At 36.3% G+C, this 20,968-nt stretch overlaps 1 protein-coding gene across 6 annotated transcripts in view; it reads left to right on the top strand.

The window, feature by feature from the left end:
- Positions 1-20,968, top strand: part of LOC110816337 (protein TOPLESS-RELATED PROTEIN 2-like) — a 31,398-nt gene that overhangs the window by 1,019 nt on the left and 9,411 nt on the right. For all 6 annotated transcript variants that reach the window (XM_088219792.1, XM_088219790.1, XM_088219795.1 and 3 more), the window contains exons 2-16: positions 279-458; positions 742-855; positions 962-1,120; positions 6,974-7,154; positions 7,238-7,364; positions 7,461-7,570; positions 7,776-7,914; positions 7,990-8,099; positions 9,429-9,498; positions 9,583-9,656; positions 9,760-9,855; positions 9,935-10,030; positions 10,201-10,328; positions 13,466-13,709; positions 13,859-14,023. In XM_088219792.1, the coding sequence (XP_088075918.1) occupies positions 279-458; positions 742-855; positions 962-1,120; positions 6,974-7,154; positions 7,238-7,364; positions 7,461-7,570; positions 7,776-7,914; positions 7,990-8,099; positions 9,429-9,498; positions 9,583-9,656; positions 9,760-9,855; positions 9,935-10,030; positions 10,201-10,328; positions 13,466-13,709; positions 13,859-14,023 (1,993 nt within the window). The remainder of the gene's footprint in view (positions 1-278; positions 459-741; positions 856-961; positions 1,121-6,973; positions 7,155-7,237; positions 7,365-7,460; positions 7,571-7,775; positions 7,915-7,989; positions 8,100-9,428; positions 9,499-9,582; positions 9,657-9,759; positions 9,856-9,934; positions 10,031-10,200; positions 10,329-13,465; positions 13,710-13,858; positions 14,024-20,968) is intronic.

Raw genomic sequence — 20,968 nt, 5'->3', positions numbered from 1 at the left:
TGGTTAAATTAAGAAAAAGACTACATGCACTATGCTGAGGTTGCTGCCTATTTGGCTAAGTTGAATTGAGGTATATGTTTCTGGAGTTGAAGGAAGTAGGCAATTGTTTGGTTTACACTTTTTTTTTGGAGTACTTCTTGGCTTCTGAAAATGGCGCTTAGTTTCTCTCTATTTACCTGCTTTCCTTACCTACGTAATGGAGCTTAAGAACCTTAACTCGTAGGGACCCCTAATGCTCTGCTTTTACCTCCTTGTTTTGTGGGTTGCTGGAAATTCAGGTTGGAGCAAGAGTCTGGGTTCTTCTTCAACATGAAGTACTTTGAGGATCAAGTACAGGCTGGTGAATGGGATGAAGTGGAGCGGTATTTGTGTGGATTCACAAAAGTTGATGATAATCGTTATTCAATGAAGATTTTCTTTGAAATCCGGAAGCAGAAGTATTTGGAAGCACTAGATCGGTGAATTTTCAATTACACTACTATCTGGTTGTTTTTTAAATTTCTAGTATCTGAATACAAAAGACCCTGTTACTGACTGTTAGAAGCAACATCCACATTAATTGATGTGATGAGGACATTTAAAAAAACAGTAATAGGAGGTAGTTTTTAGAAATTTGGAGTAGTTGTCAATATTTATCTATTGAAATAGGGAGTTACCATTCTTTTTTGTTAGCGTTGGATATCTCCTTATGTTTTTATGGGCACTTGTGGCATCTTCTGATCTTGTGTGGAATGCTATCAGGCAGGATCGAGCAAAGGCTGTGGAGATTCTTGTGAAGGACCTAAAAGTATTTGCATCCTTCAATGAGGAGCTTTTCAAAGAAATTACTCAGCTGCTGACTCTTGATAACTTTAGGTTTCTACTGAATAATTATTTTTGGTTTAGTGTTCTTTAAGATATATTGTTTAATCCCCTTAAATTCTTTATGATGGATAAATTTTCTGCTGCAATATGTTGTCAGGCAAAATGAGCAGCTTTCCAAATATGGGGACACAAAATCGGCTCGAAATATCATGCTGGTAGAACTTAAAAAGCTGATTGAAGCAAATCCACTATTCCGTGACAAGCTTATGTTTCCAGCTTTTAAAAGTTCTCGACTAAGGACTTTGATAAACCAAAGGTTATTCATTGTTTTATGTGGATGTTTTTTGGAATTGCTGAAAAAGATATGCTTTAAGTACTAGTGATTATAAGAAACTTCAAGTACTTATCTAGAAAATAAGTAATTACATGTTTGGATAAAAGTGCTTTTTTTTTTCTTTTTTTCCCTTCTGAGCATAAGTACTTATTTTGTTTGGTTAAAATTAATAAATATGTAGTGGCTAGTGGTTGATTTGTTTAGTTGCATAGGGTGACGTTTGGTTAAAGGTCTTATTTTAGGGAAGGATAAGTGGAGGTCTCTCACCTCTAATTTGTAGATGATATATTTTGTTTCTTTTGTAGAGTGAGAGGTTGGTTAAGAATGCACTCATCCTTGTTTAGAATTTTGAGAGTATTTGGGGGCTTAGCATAAACCTAAACAAGAGTTTAGGATAACATTTTTAGGGATTTTGTAGAGGCTATTGAGTGTACTAGATTATCCTGGACGATTGCCTACTTAGCTAGTTTGTTGGGGGCAAACCTAGGTCGTTTTTGTTTTGGAATGAGATTGTTAGTAGAGATTTAGAAGGCTTGAGTGCTAGGAGGTTGGTTTGTTCTCTTTAGGTGGTAGAGTCACTTTATCTCAGGCTTGTTTCTCGAGTATACCTCTCTATTATCTTTCCTGGTTTGGAATCTCTTTAGGATGATTGAGAATTTAGAGAGGATTATGAGGAAGTTTCTATGGCTTGGGATAGAGGAAGTGTTGAAGATTGTTTAGTGAGGTAGGAAAGGTGTTGTCTTTCTAACATAATGGTGGCTTGTGAATTGGAACTGTGGAGAAATTTGTATTTCTTATTAAATATTACTAGTGATTATATATCTATTTATAGAGTTATCGTATATCTACTTAAACGGAAACCTAATTGTTTTAGAATCCCATAATTCATCGGATATTCCACCGTGATAGAGTTCTACTTAAATAGACCTGTTTCAGTATATTACAAAATGGGAAAAATATATACACTTCCCTTTTCCCACATTTCCTTTCATGCTGGTGAATAGGTGATCTTCATGCCTAGTTTGGTACAATATTTGAAATAGTGGGCTACTAAGTCTTTTAGTAAGCACGTCAGCCAACTAACCGTGCAAGCACACAAATGGTGTATAAATTGGTCAACTCTCAAGTTTTTCATGAAGTGGCTGTCGACTTGAATATACGTATTGTACTGATTATGGGATGTGTTGATGGCATACTTATTATCACAATGGAGTCTCATTGGTCATCCATTTAATTGTCCAAAATTTTGCTTATGCACTTGCGGGTTCTGCCATATTTTGCTTTTTACTTCAAATTACCAAATAACTACCAAGAAAGGTATAATCACCCAGAGGTTGATCTCCTATTAATGATTGATTCAACATAATCAACGTTTTTTTGAGATAAAAGTGTAGTAATATATTGAAATAGGGCGCTATGGGGGTGCAACCTATGTACAAAAGGATTTACAAGTCAATTAAGAAAAAAGTCTGTCTTCTTGAAAGAAGACCGAAGTCTTGATTCAACATAATCAACATCTATGTATGCTTCAATAATTAGATGTCCATTTCTTTTGAATAAAATACAGCTATCTGGTGTGCCTTTAAGGTATTGCAATGCTCGGTAAGTTGCCTATAAGTACTTCTCTTGGACTGTACATAAACTAACTGACCACACTTACTCCATAGGGTTTATCTTATCATGTGTGAGACAAATAAATAAGTCTTCCTGCCAGATGGTAATACATTTCTTTGTCTATCTTCACCTCTTCTATTGCTTTTCTCAACTTGAGGTTTTGGTCCATTGGGGTATTTGCTGGTCTGCATGCTGACTTACCTGCTTTTTAAGTAGATTAATAACATACTATTGTTGAGAGACGTAGATAGCCTATTTAGAGTGAGTACCTCTATGTCAACAAAGTATTTCAACCTTCCCAGTATTTTTGGTCTCAAATTCTTTGGTTAGGTACTGATTTAGTTGTTTTCTCTACATCATCATCTCTTATCAATATTATGTCGTGCATATAGACAAGAAGGGTTGTGACTTTCTCTGAAGATGATTGCTTGATGAACAATGCGTGATCTCCTTTGCTCTGCTTTTATCCCGTGACTATTATAACTCTAGCAAATATGTAAAATCATGCTCGTGGTGATTGCTTTAGTTTATACAAGATTTTCTTAAGTTTACGCACAGTACGGCTAGTGAAGTTCTCTTCGTAACTCGGAGGATTATCCATATTTATTGCTTCCTCCGAATCTCTATGTAGAAATGCATTTTTGACATCAAATTGTTGTAATTCCCAATTAAAGTTAGCAGCTAATGATAATAGGATTCTTACTATATTCATCTTTCCAAGTTGAGCAAATATCTCCTGGCATTTAGTTCCGTATGTTTAGTGTACGCTTTTGCCACCAACCTTGTCTTTTATCTTTCCATTGATCTACTTGCTTTTTATGTTATTCTATATACCATTGATAGCCTACAATTTTTTATTTCCGGTCCTCCTGGGTCTTATTCTTCTCCAATGTTTTAATGTCCACATTCAGTGATTGCTTGTGTCCATTTCTAATCTCAAAAAAAAAAAAAAAACATTGCTTGCGCCCATTTCTTATTGGATAATGCCTCAGATTGGGGTAGTGAGAAGGATGATGGTGTTTAGGCTAACAAGGAAGACCTTATGGGATGGTGAAAACTTCTCAAAGGGAACAAAATTTGAGAGTAAATATAAGATTCTTTTATGCGTTCTATGCTCAATTTCTTGATAGATGTAGGTAAATCCTGTTTATGATTTGCTCACATGAAATTTACAGTTATCTTGTAATAAAGAATCATAATTTATTACCTTATTCTTAGGATTTGGGTTGGATTCAGGTACTTGCACATATTTTAGAGTTGTTACTTTCTTTTTTTTTGCAATAAAAATTGTAGAGTATATATTAACAGGGTACCAAAATGGAGGTACTGCCTATGTAGAGTTGTTACTTTCTTCCTTGAGATACCTTACTTTTGTGAAATCTTATGCTCATGCAGGCAATATCTGATGTTGATTTAGGAGGATTTTAGGACATTGAATTGAGTTCAAAGGAATAAGGTAAAGACTTTTTATTAAACATATACTAATATACTGGAAATTGAAAGACAAGACCCTAGTATCTTCCTCTATTGAACTCTCTTCCTAAAGATAAGGTTGATGAAAGTAGGATTCATGCTCATGGAATGTGACATCCATCATGACGTAAAATCTTTTTGAGGGAGGTTGATGATACTTATATCCTTTCTGAGTTGAGGAGTACATTGACAAAAATCTTCAAAGTCCTAGGATATAATTTTTTATGAGTAGGACAGTGAACATGGACAAAAGCAACTCACCCAAATAACCTGTGGACAAGATGGTTCGTTGTGTGTAGGTCAAGGTTGTAATGTGGAGAGAAAGTCCACAGGCTCTTGAATCCGAAAACTCTAGAAGGTAATTGGTTGATGAGATGTGGGGCTGCAGGTACGACTTCCCTCCAATACGATTTAGGTACATTTGTCTAAAATAGAAAAGCTCAGGTGGTTTTAAGATGACCATTTTTCCTTTCTGGATCCTATTTTGTTGTGGGGTATAGACACACGAGAACTTATGGATGATACCTTCTTTTTGAAAGAATAAGGTTAGGATTTTATTTGATTTTATTGAAATACTCTCGATAATTGTCCATTCTAAATCCTTTTATGGTAATTGTGGAAGAATAGAACAAACATTATTGAGAGAAAAGGTCCCTATATATGCATGATTCTTAGTGCAAGAAAGGAAATCCTAATATTAGTTATATACAAGTATTTTTCTATTATACCTTTATATGTATTAAATTACCCATGTACACTGCTTTTTATACTCTTCCTCAAACTGGTGAATAGACATTGTTCATTCACAGTTAGGTTATAATCGACTAAGAAGTTGGATTATGTAGACTTTTAATGAGCACGTCTGCAAGTAGTGAGCGGATAGGCATGTAGGGTGTGCAAATCAAACCTCAGTCTACTTTTTCCTTGATGAAATGCCTGTCAACTTTAATATGCTTTGTTTGGTCATACTGTACCAGATTATGAGTAATATTTATAGCTGACTTCTTGTCGCAATAATAGAGATCAGATGGTTTATGACACTGATTTATTGGTAGAATATCGAGAGAACTTCCATAGGGTTTTTAGAGTCCAAAACACTTGATGATAATCGGTTAATAAGGTAGGTTGCAGTAAGAGATACTTCCCCCTAATACTTACTATAAAAAAAGACATACTTCCCCCTAATAGGATTGTGTCCAAAGAAAAGTAAGCGGGGTGGCGTGGTTATTATTATCCTTTAAGAGAAAAAGAAGAATCTATTAGCAAGGAACCAAGGAGGTACTAAAGGGCTTAACTGTTATTAAATTTTTAGGTAGTCCATTATTTAAAAAACTTTTTTTTCTCAGGTAGTCCATGATTGCTACTACTATTGTATTTTTCTTTCATTATGTTCCTATAATCTAATACTTTGTGAGCTATAAATAGCATACTGCTCTAATCAATACGAATCATGCAATAATATTTTCACATACCAGTTTATGGTATCAGAGTTGATAATCATAAAAGAGATTAGAATATTTTCTTTCTTTCCTACTGGAATCATGAGTCTTACCTCCTCTGTTATAGCCAATTCATCCTCTTGTTCTTCCCTCCAATTTTCACGTTCCTCTTACCCATCTTTTGGAGTTTCAAACATAAAATATTATGCTTGGAGAAACTTGATTCCATATTAGAGATCTGTTGTCCGGTCTTTCAAGGATACAGTGTCCTCTTTCATATTGAGGGCTCTGGCTCCTGTCCAGTCTGTATATACTACAGCTCTTGTCCTTTTGTATTATTAGGTTTCTATAACCTAATCTTTTGTAAGCTATAAATAGCACACAGATCTTATTAATAAGAATCATCCAAGAATATCTTTCCACTCCTGTTTAGGTACAATCTGAATACTGTATCTCAAAAAATAATTCTGTCAAAATATCAATGAGGTCCTTTAAATCCTCTATAGAAGAAAGAGGATGACTCTTGAAGAGGGTAGCATGCTTGCACATTGAATCATGTTTTGTTGCTGGGTATATGTGATGGGTTTTAGAGCCACGAAGACTCATAATCATCTAGTCTTGCCATTTGATGCGATTTGGAGAATTTGGCACCAAATTTTTGATAATTTTGGTGTTTCTTGGGTTTTGATACTTTTGGTGTTTCTTGAGTTTCTCCTAGTAGAATTGATGGTTTCTTTCATCTATTCTTCTGAGCATGGTTATGAAGAAGGAGATTATTGCTCTTTAGCAAGAGCCTTTTTTGGCTGGGCTGTGGCTGATATGGCTGGATAGGAATACTAGAATTTTCAACGATCATTTATCACTTTTTTGGAATCTATGGAATAAGTTATCTTTCTTGGGTTTTCTTTGGCTAATGCACTGTTGCACTTTTAGGAATCTATGTTATATGGAGCTTGCGTAGCTATTTTTTTTTTTTTCGAAAGATTAGTTTGTCTTTCTCCTTTTCCTTTCCTTTTTATGCATTTACATTCAGAAGAACAAAGGATATCTTTTCCTCCTTTTGTTATCTGTTCTCTCGTAATAATATCTCTTCTTTTTCTATAGAAAAAGGTTATCAACTGTTGGTGAAGCTGGATGTTATAAAAACTAAAATTTGGTGTTATGCCTTCGAAATACTAAGCTCTAAGTCTTAGAGTGGTATGCCTTATACTGGATGCATATAAGTAGTCTTTGTTATACACCCTTGCATCTTATATTAATTTTGTTTGATTTTCCTATGTGCTCATTTTCCTGTATGTCAACTTCTCAGTCTAAACTGGCAACATCAACTCTGCAAGAATCCTCGTCCAAACCCTGATATTAAAACACTCTTCACTGATCATTCTTGTACTCCTCCAACCAATGGAGCTCGTCCTCCTCCTCCTACAAACAGTCCTCTTGTTGGACCAATTCCTAAAGCTGGAGCTTTTCCTCCCGTTGGTGCCCCTGGTGTAAGTATTTCCAACGACTTGGGGGCTGGATAAAAAACTTGCAACATTCTAACACAATAGTTTCAATAATTCCGCATTTGCAGCCATTTCAGCCTGTTGTTTCCCCATCTCCTGGTGCTATTGCTGGTTGGATGTCTGGCAATAATCCTTCCTTACCGCACCCTGCTGTGGCGGCTGCGCCTCCTGGTCTTGTGCAGCCTTCTAGTGCTGGTTAGGATGATTCTAACTATGTAGTTCTGATTCATTTGTGTCTCTGTTGGTCTGGCTACCTGATAAAATTTTGTTGGTCTTTTCTGATGCATGCAGCTTCATTTTTGAAACATCCAAGGACTCCCTCTGGTGTGGCAGGGATGGATTATCAATCAGCTGACTCAGAGCACTTGATGAAGCGCATTCGCACTGGCCAATCTGATGAGGTGCTAATAAACGAGGCAGTTATTTATTCTATTTTTTTATATTGCTTCTTGGTACTTGTTGAATTTACACACTTAATAGCTGTAACAATTACAGCTGCTTTTTATTAGGTGGTTGTAATTTTTTGAGCTGTCCTTACCCCTCTCTCTCTCTCTCTCTCTGTTTCTCTTGTATGGAGTTAAAAATATTCATTTACAATGTCTCTAGGTGTCCTTTTCTGGTGTAACACATGCTCCAAATGTCTATTCACTCGATGACCTTCCAAAAAATGTTGTGCGGACACTTAATCAAGGTTCCATTGTCACGAGCATGGACTTTCATCCCCAACAGCAAACGATTCTTTTAGGTTGATCCCTCATTTTTGTTGACCTTAAAAGGGAAGTGTTAGGGCATTTTACTTGAGCTAAGTTATTGTTTGCAGTTGGCACAAATGTTGGTGACATCAGTATATGGGATGTTGGCTCACGAGAAAGGTTGGCGCATAAACCATTCAAGGTTTGGGATATCTCAGCTTCTTCGATGCCTTTGCAGGTATTGTTTATTATATGTAATTAATTTCATGTGAATATCACAAGGTTGACTTTTTCCATAAGCCCCTCTCATCTAACTTATCTGAATTTACTATGAGTTACATGGGAATTCATGAATTTGGGATATCTTATGCAATATATGATTGCATCTCTTCGATTAGCCTTGCTCATCAATCAATGTTTTATGATTTTGGATTAGAGATTGATTTTTCTCTGCTAAGGGAAGAAACTAAAATATTTTACTTGTTATTTTGTTGAAGAAATAGTGCATGTAACTATAGGGATAATAAGGGATAAGAAAAGGTAAACTATAGGATCTTTTTAGTTGTGATATAAAAGAAGATATATTAGAAAGGAAGAAAGAGATACAAATAAGGAGGATCATGTATCCTCCAAAAAGCAAGAGAAAAAATAGAGAGAGGCAAACTAATAACTAGAAAGAATAGCAGGCTGTTTCCCTACTTAAAACAGATAAAGAAACATTGCTAAATTGACATATTACTAAATTCTTATTTTTTGAACTAAAAGTTTAGTATGTATCATTTACAAGCACCAAGGGGGTAAAATTATTTACACTTCAATCAGGATGTGTATAAGATTCTCAAAGTCTTTTGTAGTATGCAAGAGTGATCTGTAATTAATAAGTCCATGGGTTGGAACCTTCTATTTCTAATCCTATCAAGATTGAGAAGTTTTCATGGGGAAGTTCAAAGGTCAAGACTTTACATCATTTGCGACTTTAAAACTTGTGGACGAGTTTTCTCTAACTAGGAGAGTAATGCATAATGAGCTAGTTCTAGATTTCCTAATTAAATTATAAATTGTAGTTATATATTAAATGTAAAACAACTAAACTATTTAGTAGTCTATTATTATATTATTTAGGAGTATTATTATAATTTTAGAAAGTTAATATTTTATTTTTTTAGAGTTAGAGTTTATTGTTATTAGGATTATTTTCTAGTTGTATTAGGATTGAGGTTCTTAATTCTATTAGTTTGCTATTTCCCACTTTAATTTTAGTTAGAAATTAGTATAAATAGTTTGCAATATCATTTGTTATTCATTAAGTATTCAATAATATCTTTGAGAATTTCTCATAACTGATTATATGACTCAATCAACACTTAGATGTGATGCCTAAGAACCCTATATGTGATATTTAACTCTTTTCCTGAGTTCTTAATAGGCAAAGCAGCCCTAATTTGTCCTATATCATTAGCTATATAGGAAAAGGCTATATGAGAAATATGTTACTATTTCTCTAGCTGACTATATAGGAAATATCCCCATTCTCTAACACTCTCTGTCATCTTATTTCTGTTGCCAGACTGCACTCTTGAATGATGCTACGATATCTGTAAATCGATGTGTCTGGGGACCAGATGGGTTAATGCTTGGTATGCCTGGATCAATATATTGCTTATGACTGATTTGATTTCATGTCACCACCTATTTATTTTTCAATATTTTACTTTGTCAAGGTATTGCTTTCTCAAAACATATTGTTCAGATTTATACTTACAATCCCAATGGAGAACTGAGGCAGCATTTGGAGGTTTGTGCTCCATTTTGTTAATCTTCACTAATAATGTATAGGTTATTGACTTATCTTGAAAAAAAAAATGTATAAGTTATTGACTCGTTATCTATTCTTTTAGATTGATGCCCATATTGGTGGTGTTAATGATATTGCATTTGCTTATCCAAATAAGCAACTCTGCGTGGTCACTTGCGGTGATGATAAGATGATTAAGGTATTTACATTTTATCATGGTTTAGCTTTATGCATAAAGCAAGCTTTGGCTAGCCTTATTATATGTCATTTTCTGACAGGTATGGGATGCTGTAGCTGGACGCAAACAGTACACATTTGAGGGTCATGAAGCTCCTGTATATTCCGTTTGCCCTCATTACAAAGAAAATATTCATGTAAATCCCTTTCTAAACCTGTCTCTGGCTCGAAACTCTTAACTACATGCTATGCCTTCTTTTATAATTAAAATACAGTATATCAGCATAGTGAATTATTTGGAAGAGAAGATAGCTTCCACTTTCTCCAATCCCTGTATTTTCTCAAAGTGTTGTTTCTTGAGGTGCAGTTCATTTTTTCTACGGCTCTTGATGGGAAGATTAAAGCTTGGTTATATGATTGCTTGGGTTCTAGAGTTGATTATGATGCTCCTGGGCTTTGGTGCACCACAATGGCATATAGTGCGGATGGAACCAGGTAAATATCTTCCTTTCCCGCTTCCCCCTCCCCTCTCCACCCTTCGCATGCTTGTTGCATTAGAAGCACCTAATACCTGTTTTTCAATGTCCAAGACTGATTTGTCTGCATCCAAATGCCTAATAGCTTTAGGTGCATTAGAAAGTAGTTTAGCATCAATCAAGTGATGTTTTTACTGCAACCTCAACTGATTTACCCTAGGCCCGCTTAACATTTGAAACTTGCGTATTGTAGATCCAACATGATGTTGCATGGTGGGGTATAATTTTATAACAACAGAAAACAGAAAACAAAAGTTGATCTATAGGAAATGACAACAACCTAAATCATAATGTTATTGCAACATGATACAGAGTTAGCCACTCAAAAAACAAGACTCAGTAGATTTCATTCATAGATGGAGGAATTAAAATCAAATATAAAATTAAACACAAGCTTTATTCATGCAGAATTCCCAACACTCTTTACCTGAATGGTGCCTTGAACAATTTGAGATGGAAAGCAGTTGATGTTCACAATCAAAATGCATTCTGTTTTGTGAGATAATTGCGGAGAAACAGTTGGATAATGAATTTGTTATGTAGAAGAAACATTATGTTTTTCTTTTTAACTTAAAGCACATCCCCCCTTTTTCCACACTGGTTAGGGAAATTATTAATCCTTTTACATGGCTTTAAAAGAAGACCTCCAGAGCAGTTGTAAATAACTATTCATGCAAATTTACCATCCAACTTCGTTGGCTCGATCCATCATAGGTCCATGACCTTGCCAAAATACCAATATCTCACTTGAACACAGTTGACTTTCTATTCTTTTTGAGGTGATAATGCTGGCTCCTAGAACTATACTTGTAGCAGATTTGTGTTTTGATAGAAAGAGAAGTATTATTAAGAAAATAAACAGAGGAATATTTTTACTTTTCATTCAGCTGATATATTATCTATTGCTTTTTTCTCTTGTAATGTTTGCTGTTCTTTCTCAATAATACTTTTTTTTAATTAAAAAAAAAGAAAGAGAGGAACACAAAGATGGAGAATAAGATGTCCTCCACTAAAACCAGAAAAAGAAGTAAAAGAAGTACTTCAATGAGAAGCAGTCATCCGGTGGGAGACCAAAATAAATGCAGTGATTTGAGAGAACACATTTAATAAGGGTCAGCCTATTCCCCTTTGTTACTCTATTCTTCTAGCTAGAACATTTTGTCTACTGCTCAATAATGGGATCAGAAATTCTTTTTGCTTTAATCTTTGCACCAAGAGAAAGGTCAAGATAAGTGACTTTGCTTTAAGGATTTGTGCAAACTCTTCAGTCTTGTACTCAATTCCCATGGGAGTATTTTTGTTTCCTTAGTTAACTTTTGAGATTGGAAACTTCTTGTAGCCATAGAAAGATCCCGTTTAAGTTCATTAATGCTTCTTTACCTGATTTCATGAAGAGTACAAATTTATCTGCAAACATCAAATGGAAGCTCTCCCAATTGACCCTGTCTTGGTCAATAGAGAGGTAAACAAAGAGAAGCACTTCTTTGGGCTTTGATAATAAGAAACATTGAGGCTTCTGTGGCTGGCTTTCTCCTTCCTTCAAGTTATGGGAGAATTTTATTTCTTTTCTGAACACTTCAGCGCCATGAACCACAAGATCCAGGGTTTAGGCTAGTCTCAACCATCCTTGACTTTCCTTACTGGAAAACAGAGATGCTTGTTCTTTACCTAAAAAGAAAAGGGTAAAGGGTCCATTTCCAATTGCCATGGCTTCATTTGACCTTGCAACATGCAGAGACAAAATTGCACTATGTTGTGCTCTAATCTCTCTGATGTCTTCGTTGATTTCATAGATGATCGCATCTATCTTCTCCCCCTCACTGCTCTCTCTTTTTTCTCTCTGTTCTATCTTTAGTGTTAAGTGTTTGGGGAGGAAAGATTTGGCAATTTTCTGCTGGATTTTTCCTGTGAAATATGCTCTGTAGTAAAATCAAGCCATAGTTAGTCAAGGAGAAAAGAGGCCAAATTTTCTGACAACCAGCCTTTGGCAAACAACTAAAAACTCAACAGTATGCCTGATGGTCGGTTTTGGCTGACATTGTGCTAATGAGAACCCAACTATCTAAAATGACTGTTTGTTGGAATTTATCTAGAATGTAACTTTGGTAGATATGTAAATTAGTTTTCAGACTCGTGGTACATTTGTCCAATTGATTTATGTGAGCTCGTAACTGGGAGTCATACCCCCTCGCCTATGAAGCCAAATTACAGGTTTGTAAGGGAATGACAATTACAAGCAACGCTACTCATTAAATCAGAACCAAACATAGTAATTGGAACTGGTAATGTAATGGTTATTATGTTCATACTTCATTTCACCTTTATTTACTGAAGGAAACATGCTCTAAGATTAATGTTAACCCTAAAATGCTCCTACACATGCCATAAAATAAGCACATTAACCATACAAGCATTATGGCAAAGACAAAGAATCATATATTCTACAAATTTAAAATGGGAGATCTCTCCTCCTCACCAAGCCTCTAAACAATCCTTCGTAGACCCTCAAGTCAGCATGCATCTAAGGACATCCATCAGTAACATAAAGGATGGAGAAAGAGTGACCGCTTGCCTCACATCTCTCTGCCAAGGAAACAAGATTTGACCTCACCATAATGATAATTGCAAAGAACACCTAAGATAAACACCCTCTAATCCACCCTCACCTATCATTGAAACCTTCCCTAAACATGAGTTTATCTGGAAACTCCCGATTTGCCCTATCACATGCCTTCTCAGAATTCAATTTAAAAACCAGCCATTTACCTTTTGAAATTTTAGACATCCTCTGCCTCTTCATTAGTGTAAGAGAGCTGTCTACGATTTCGGTACCCTTCACAAAGGCACATGCTTTTTCTCCGTTTTATTTTTATTTTTATTCTTCTTCCCAAATGTCTGCCCTTCTGTATTTCTCTTCTTGTTAGCTTGTGCTGCATCACTTTCTAGGCCATTTTATAGGATTACAGCACTAAACATGCACATATATATGTGTGTATGTGTGTGTTTATATGTACACATATACACACATGGAGATGCATATATATATATATATATCAATATACATAAAACAGAAAATGTTGCATTTTTTCCATGCAGGCTTTTTTCATGCGGAACGAGCAAGGAAGGTGAATCTCATTTGGTTGAGTGGAATGAGAGTGAAGGAGCCATTAAAAGAACGTATTCTGGTTTCAGAAAGCGTTCTTTAGGTGTTGTGACTGTTGTCCAGTTCGACACAACAAGGAACCGATTCCTAGCTGCTGGTGATGAATTCCAGATCAAGTTTTGGGATATGGATAATACCAACATGTTGGCAGCAGTTGATGCAGATGGAGGGTTGCCTGTTAGTGATGCATTTTCTTTTTGGGAAAAGATCTCCTTCTAACTATTATTTTTCAATACAATATAGATGAGTTTCAGATAAGTTTCTTTTTTAAAAAAATATGGATAAGTTGCCATTGTTTATTGTTAGTTGCATGTTTCCACTTGCAGGCTAGTCCTAGACTGAGATTCAATAAAGAAGGATCACTATTGGCAGTCACAAGTGAAAATGGTATCAAAATTTTAGCTAATGGGGAAGGTTTGCGTTTGATTAGGATGTTGGAGACTAGAACTATTGATAAAAATCGAGGTCCATCTGAGCCCATCAACTCTAAGGTAATTCTGAGCTTAAGTTGTACTGATGTACTTACTTTTGGATGTTTGGCTTCTTAAATCCATGATATCTTGGAAGGAAGCAGCTTATTTAATTTCTTAAAAGCATCAATTTTCATAAAAATGCAGCAAGAAGTATTAAAGTATGAACATCCCCATTTAAATGGGAGTCTAGGTAATTGATAGAATAATAGATACTTGAGTTCTAACATCCATGGACCATGATTGAATTAGTGGTGGCTTGAGTGCAGCTCAAACGGATTTTTATAATTAGTCTTTTAGGTAGTATATTCAAACGGATTTTTAGGTTGATTTTCTTGAGTTCTTTGCTATGGAATAAAAAGTATACATTCATTAATAGACATCAAGGAGGTGCAAACCCGTATATAAAAATATTTACATATCAATAAAAACATCAATAAGATTTCTGAAATTCTTTTTTTTTTTTTTTGAGAAAAAGATTCTTGAAATTCTCAAAAGAGTAAAGAGGATGACCCTTAATCAAAAAAGCTAAGATCTGAAACCAACAATCTTTAAATCTATCAAAGCCCCCTTCCTTGCCCTCAAAAGCTCTCTTATTTCTTATATATGGAGAATCTTTCCCTACCAACAATCTCCTATTTTTTTTAATTGTTTTAAAAAAAGCTCTCCCAATTCTTTCCTTTTTCACCACCCAAAAGATGGCAAGAGGGACAAGGCTGAGATGCTATTTTCTCCCACTGGTACCTTTCCACGCCAAATATCCTCCCTCATTGAGCTGGCCGTTACCTAATTAATATCCAAAATGCTATAAGCAAGGGTCCATAGTCTTCAAGCAAAAGAACACCACATAAGAATATGATTGCATGACTTCGCATCCCTTTTTACACAAATGAGATCCATTCACCAGAATCCTTCCCCTCTTGATAAACTTATTATCCAAAGTTATAATACATCATCTAACTGCCTCCTGTGCAGAAAAGGCAATTTTGGTCGAGCATTGACCTTCTAGATTTGTTTGGAAGGAAAATCTTTAGTTGTGATCTCCCTTATTGTCGGGTAATTGTGAAAAGATCTAAAAGAGAAAATCCCACAAGTATTGAGGCTCCAAATGGGTTGATCTTCTGTCCCATTCACTCTTGCCTTGGAAAGAGTGAATAGCGAGGCTTCGTACTCCCTAATTTTTAAATCATTAAGATTTCTTATGATCTCCATAAAACACTCCACATTTTCCTACTGTCAATATAGGAATCCTATATCAATGCATCCTTGTACCGAGGGATGACGTAAATATGAGGAAATTGGTCTCCAGGAGTACCACCCTTCAACTATATATCATTTCACACATTGACCCTATCGTCAATTCCAATCCTCTATCTGATGTAGTCTTAGAACTTTTGTCCATGCAAATTTTCTTTCACTTCTTGTTACTGCAGGGTCTAGACCCCTCCCTAATGAACCACCATTTGTTCACAGTACCAAAGGTAGCCTCAATCACCCTCCACCGAAGGTTGCCATATTCGTTCATGAATCTCCAAAACCATTTCCCTTGCAAGGCCCTATTAACCTCCACCAGTAATCTCAGACCCGGTCCCCCGAGTTGAATTGGCTTTTGAACCTCATACCATGCATAAGATGGTATCTCCTCTTCTTTTCAGAGTCATCTTATAAAAATTTGCACTAGATGGACTCCAACTTGTTGGCCACATTATGAGAAATCGTTAGTGGAGATGTGTAATAAATAGGAATGTTAGTCGTAGTGCTTTTTAATGAGAGTATGTCTCCTTCATCCAAGAGGAGATTCCTCTTCCATCATGCCAACCACTGCTCAAAATATTCAACCATCATATCCCAAGTCAATGAAATCTTTATGTTTAGCTCCCAGTAGTAATCCTGAGTACTTGATCAACAATTCTACACAATTGCAATCAAGAATACTAGGCAAACTAGGAGCATCCATCCCATACCTAGTACCAACTCGGACTTGGTAAGATTGATTTTGAGTCCCAAAACTACCTGGAAACTTAACAGAGTACATTGGATGTGAAGTAAAATCCTTTTACTTGGTTCACAGGAAAGCAGCGTGTCATTAGAGAAAAGGTGGGTCACCTTCTCTGCACGCTCCCCTCCCCCGCCTTTAATCCCTCAAACAACTCATGATCTATAGCACTCAAGAGCATTTTGTTTAGAACTTCTATAACTACAATGAAAAATAGGGACGACAAAGGATCACCTTATCTGAGTCCTTTGTTAGCTTTGAAGAAAGATGGTTCTCCATTAACCATGACAATAGAGGAGGTTGTAGAAATATAGTTCTTGATCCACTTTTACCATTAATCCCCAAAAACATCCTTTTTAGCATATAATCAATGGCGTCAGCTCACATGGTCATAGCTTTTTCCCATCAAGTTTGCATAAACCCTCCTCCGATTCTTGTGTTTCAGCTCATGAACAATCTGATTAGCAATTGGAGCTGTATTAGGGATTTGCATGCCCCTCCATAAAAACATGCTAATACTCACCCGCCACTTTTTCCATAAACTTTGCCATTTTCCTTGCTAATATTTTAGTAATGAGTTTATACATACATCCCAGGAGGCTGATATGTCTGAATTCTTTGAATCTTGTTGCCCCTTCAACCTTGGGGATAAGAACCATCAAAGTGGAATTTAAGCTCTTGAAGAAGGACCTCGGTCAATGGAATTCATTGAAAAGTCTGACAATTGTCATCCTTTAGTAGACTTCTTGAGAAAACCTGGATTAAAGCCATTAGACCGTGGACCTTTATCCTTCTAAAGTGCATAAAACCATTAAAAATCTTTCTTTGAAAACCTCGGTTCATGGAATTCATTGAAAAGTCTGACAATTGTCATCCTTTAGTAGACTTCTTGAGAAAGCCTGGATTAAAGCCATTAGACCCTGGATCTTTATCCTTCTAAAGTGCATAAAACCATTAAAAATCTTTCTTTGAAAACCTCTGCTCAAGAGACTCTCGACTTCTGTCGTCAAGTGACTTAAAGGTCAAATTGTGCAATTTTGGCCCCCCACTAAAAATCTTCTGGATATAGCTTAATGAAATAGGTTTTTACCCCATTCCTTAGATCCTCATTTCCCTTCACCACATAGTCGTTAATCTCCAAGTCCTCCACACAGTTGACCCTCCTATAATGATCGGTCATATAATGAAAAACTTAGTATTTCTGTCTCTCTCCTTGATCCATCTAGTTCTTGACTTTTGCCTCCAAGAGATCTCTTCTATTTGGATCTTGTTGGCCAATTCAAGTAGATAGACCCACTTCCCTCTCCTTCTTGTCAAGACTCTCCAACTCTTGGAATAAGGAATGAGTGACTAGAGACTCTCCCCCGTTCTCCTCTTTCGACCAATTTTTGATTTGGGTCTTTATCATCCACAATCTCATAGTCACCCTATAACTTGCATTCCCTTACACCCTCATACCATTCCACCAATCTTTAATTTTATCTTGAAAGCCCGTGACTTTTAACCGTTTGTTACAAATTTGAAGGGACAAAGCCCCCATTTTATCCATTAGAGTCAAGAAAAATATTGAAATGATCAGGAGATAGTGTGTTGTAGTTGTCTCCGACACATCCCTAGAGCTTGGAATTGACATGATATCAATACAAGAAATCTATCAATCGTAGGACAAGTTGGATTCGTCCGCTGATTCGACCAAGTCCATTTATCTCAAAGAGGTAAATCCAATAAATCTAGTTTCATCCATGTGTTCAAGAATTCATCAACACAAATTCTGGAGAAGTGTTCTGCAAATCTTTCTTGCTTGTGTAGAACCATGTTAAAATCACCTTCGACCACCTAAGGGAAATCCCATTCTTTTTGCATTCCCATTCTTTTTAACACCTATTGTTACCTGTTCGTTCTACCCTCAAACAAGCCGGAGATGGAGCAACTCACCACAATTTAGAATGCCATCATTCCATATGATTATAATCCTACTAGCAGCGCCATAAGTAGGTAATTCTTGTCAACCAATCTCTTTGATCTTCCATATGCTTTGAGCCATACTACTTAAAATGGAGCTTACTCTTGTTTATTGAAAGCAAATCACCTTAGATTTCCATTGGTTCACACTCCCCTAATCACAAGCCTCTTCTTGTGATCATTTATACTCCTAGCAGTGCATGAGATAATACGTCCTAACATAAAGCTAAATTTAAGTTCCCTCCTCTCCCTTCTTCTCCTCCTTTCTTCTGTTGTCGTGATTAATAGTAGAATACACCATTTTAATTATTTAGGCTTATCGACCCCTTCCTTCTTTCTACTTACATAAGCTTCTTTCCAACTTTTTCCTCCTTTTCTCATTTTTCTTAAACAAAGTCATGGCTTGCTCTTCAAGCTTTTGAAAACTCACCTCGACGCTCTCGGCCGAAAAGATTGCCAGTTGCAACACGGTAGCTTCTCTAGCCTCTTCCAGACCGCACACTTTCACTTATTTCAATTGCCAACACCGTTTCCTCCTCACTGACTGGCTTTTCTCCCATAAGGCTACATTCTCCTGGATTTCTATTAAAGTCACTGTCATTAGAGGACGTTTCAAACACTTTATTGGCCTCCTCTTCATTACGGCTGGCATCACGGTGCCTCTCTTCCCCAATTCTCAATGTTAACCGCCTCTGATGCTTACAGGTCACAAGCTTTCCATTCATGCTCGGCCTCAACATTCTGATGCTTATGGGTTTCCTTTTCCCTTTTGGCTTGTTTCCATCTACTGGGTTCTTTAGCCCTTAGCTCATTCAGGGTTTTCGAGCCATCAAAATGATGTAGGCTTTTTGTGTTTGTTCGGTTTTAAATTTAACTCGACCTAGTTTAATGTTGGATTGTTTCTTTCTTGTCTAGCTGTCATCCCTTAATCCTTCCTTTAGCACAACAGTATAATGTGCAACAGTCACCTCCACTTTCATTTTTTTTTTGAAATAAAAGTGAAGTATTATTATGCATAAGGTACCAAGAGGATACCACTCATGTACAAAATAGTTACAAATCTATCAATTGGTCGATGACCACACCCATATCATCTATGTCTTTATTATTATGACCCAACAAGATAGATCCAAAAGTGTGTATCCATCTATCCCTAATGTTATCAAAATTAGTCTCTAGCCCCAGAAAAGCTCTAGTATTTTTTTTTTCCAAATCACCCAAAAAATATTAAGTGAAATAAGAAATAAATGCCTCCCATTTTCTTTACACAACCCCTCCCAAGCCCAAAGTTCATTACTTACACTACCCACCATAACCCAATCCACCCCAATAAGCCTCAGAACAGAAAACCAAATGCTGTAAGTGACAGGAAAGCCCAATAACAAGTGGTAACAGGTCTCCTCATCGGCTTTGCATAAGAAGCACCTACTAATCAGCACCTATTAATCAGCACATTTCCTCTTCTTCTAAGCATGTCGATTGTTAAAATCCTCTGTTTAGCTGCTTCCCAAACACAAAATCCGATTCTGGGTGGTGCTTTAGATTTCCATATTCATATGAAAGGGGCAGAATGGGTGTAGTTGTTCTTACTCTTGGTTATGAATTCATGGTATGATTTAACAGTAAAGCCCCTCTTTTTGTCTAACTTCCAAATTCTTTTATCCTTATTCTCGGCAATGTTAATATTAGATAAACACACCTCCACTGTCATTTTTAGGACCACCTTGCAGCTCGTGCAGCTCAGCATGCATGGGATGGTTGCTTCAGCGACTACCAGGCTTTATTTTTAACTAAATAAAAAATTTACATCTTTTGTCCTCTCCTTTCTCTCACTTGCTCAAGCCTTAGCAACACCTTTCTTCCGAACTGTCTCCAGCAACAAGCCTCTGGCCCTTGCAGCCGCAAGATTAGAATGATGTCTACTTCCCTTCTCCTTTCTTACTTCATTTGCTCGTCTCACGCATGATCTCGCCGCGTCTCGCGCATGATCTTGCCGCGTCTCGCGCTTGCTTGTTGTCCATCTCCTCTGTTCATTTGGTGGTCGTCTCGCCCCTGCTTGTCTCTTTGTCGTCCTGATGCTATCCTTCACTTCACCTTTGCTCTTACTATTACTATACAAATAATACTTCAAATTAGATTTCTTATTTTTTATATTATGTTATTTCAGTATTCACAATTATTTTAATCAACCACAACAACTTCTTCTTTGGCTTATTGTCTTCTTATATCTTTTTTGGTAATTTCAGTATCGACAATTATTTTCACCAAATACACCAATTTCTGCTTTTTAAGCGGGCAACACTTAATATAACTATTTTTACCAAACACATAATAGCTTCTTACTAAAAGTGTTTCTACTGTAAAATTATTTTAATAGTACTTTTACAACTTAAATTAGAAGCTACAACCACACTAAATACACCTTAAGAGCTTTGTCTCTCGATTAGAAGGAGTGTTAGGTAGGAAATTGCTGGGAGACTGAGAGATCTAGGGCTCCTTGGATTAAGGAGGTTGATAAGATCATAGGTTGATCCACAGTTGGGCTAGACACAATAGAAATTGTGACCATATTGAGAAGATGAGGTCAGTGGTTAGGTTCATGGGAGCAATGAGGGCATTAGAGAAGTAATCAAAGGCTTCTTTGGGAACCTCTACTTGGAACCTTTTAGCTAGCGGGCAACCTTGGATGACTTGTTTTTTAACACATGATGAACGGGAATGAGACTTTTGCTCATGATTTCTTTTTTGAAGGAGATTTATAAAGTCCTCATGAGCTGTTAGGGGGATAAAGCTTTGGATTTGGATGATTTCTCTATGGGTTTCATTCAGAATAATTGCGAAACCATGAAGGTGGACTTTGTGATGATGTTATTTGATTTCTTTGAGGGGATCCTTTGTGTCTAACCTTTTTTTGAAATAGAAGTATAATCTTTGTGTCTAACATTATCTCAACCTTCTTGTTGGTCATATGTAAAGTTGAAGATGCTTTGAAATAATAGGAGTTTAGA

This window comes from Carica papaya, chromosome 1 (assembly GCF_054855325.1).
Source record: "Carica papaya isolate Zhongbai chromosome 1, ASM5485532v1, whole genome shotgun sequence".
NCBI lineage: Eukaryota > Viridiplantae > Streptophyta > Magnoliopsida > Brassicales > Caricaceae > Carica > Carica papaya.
The sequence above is the reverse complement of the archived record's forward strand: the minus strand, read 5'-3'. Positions and strand labels throughout refer to the sequence as shown.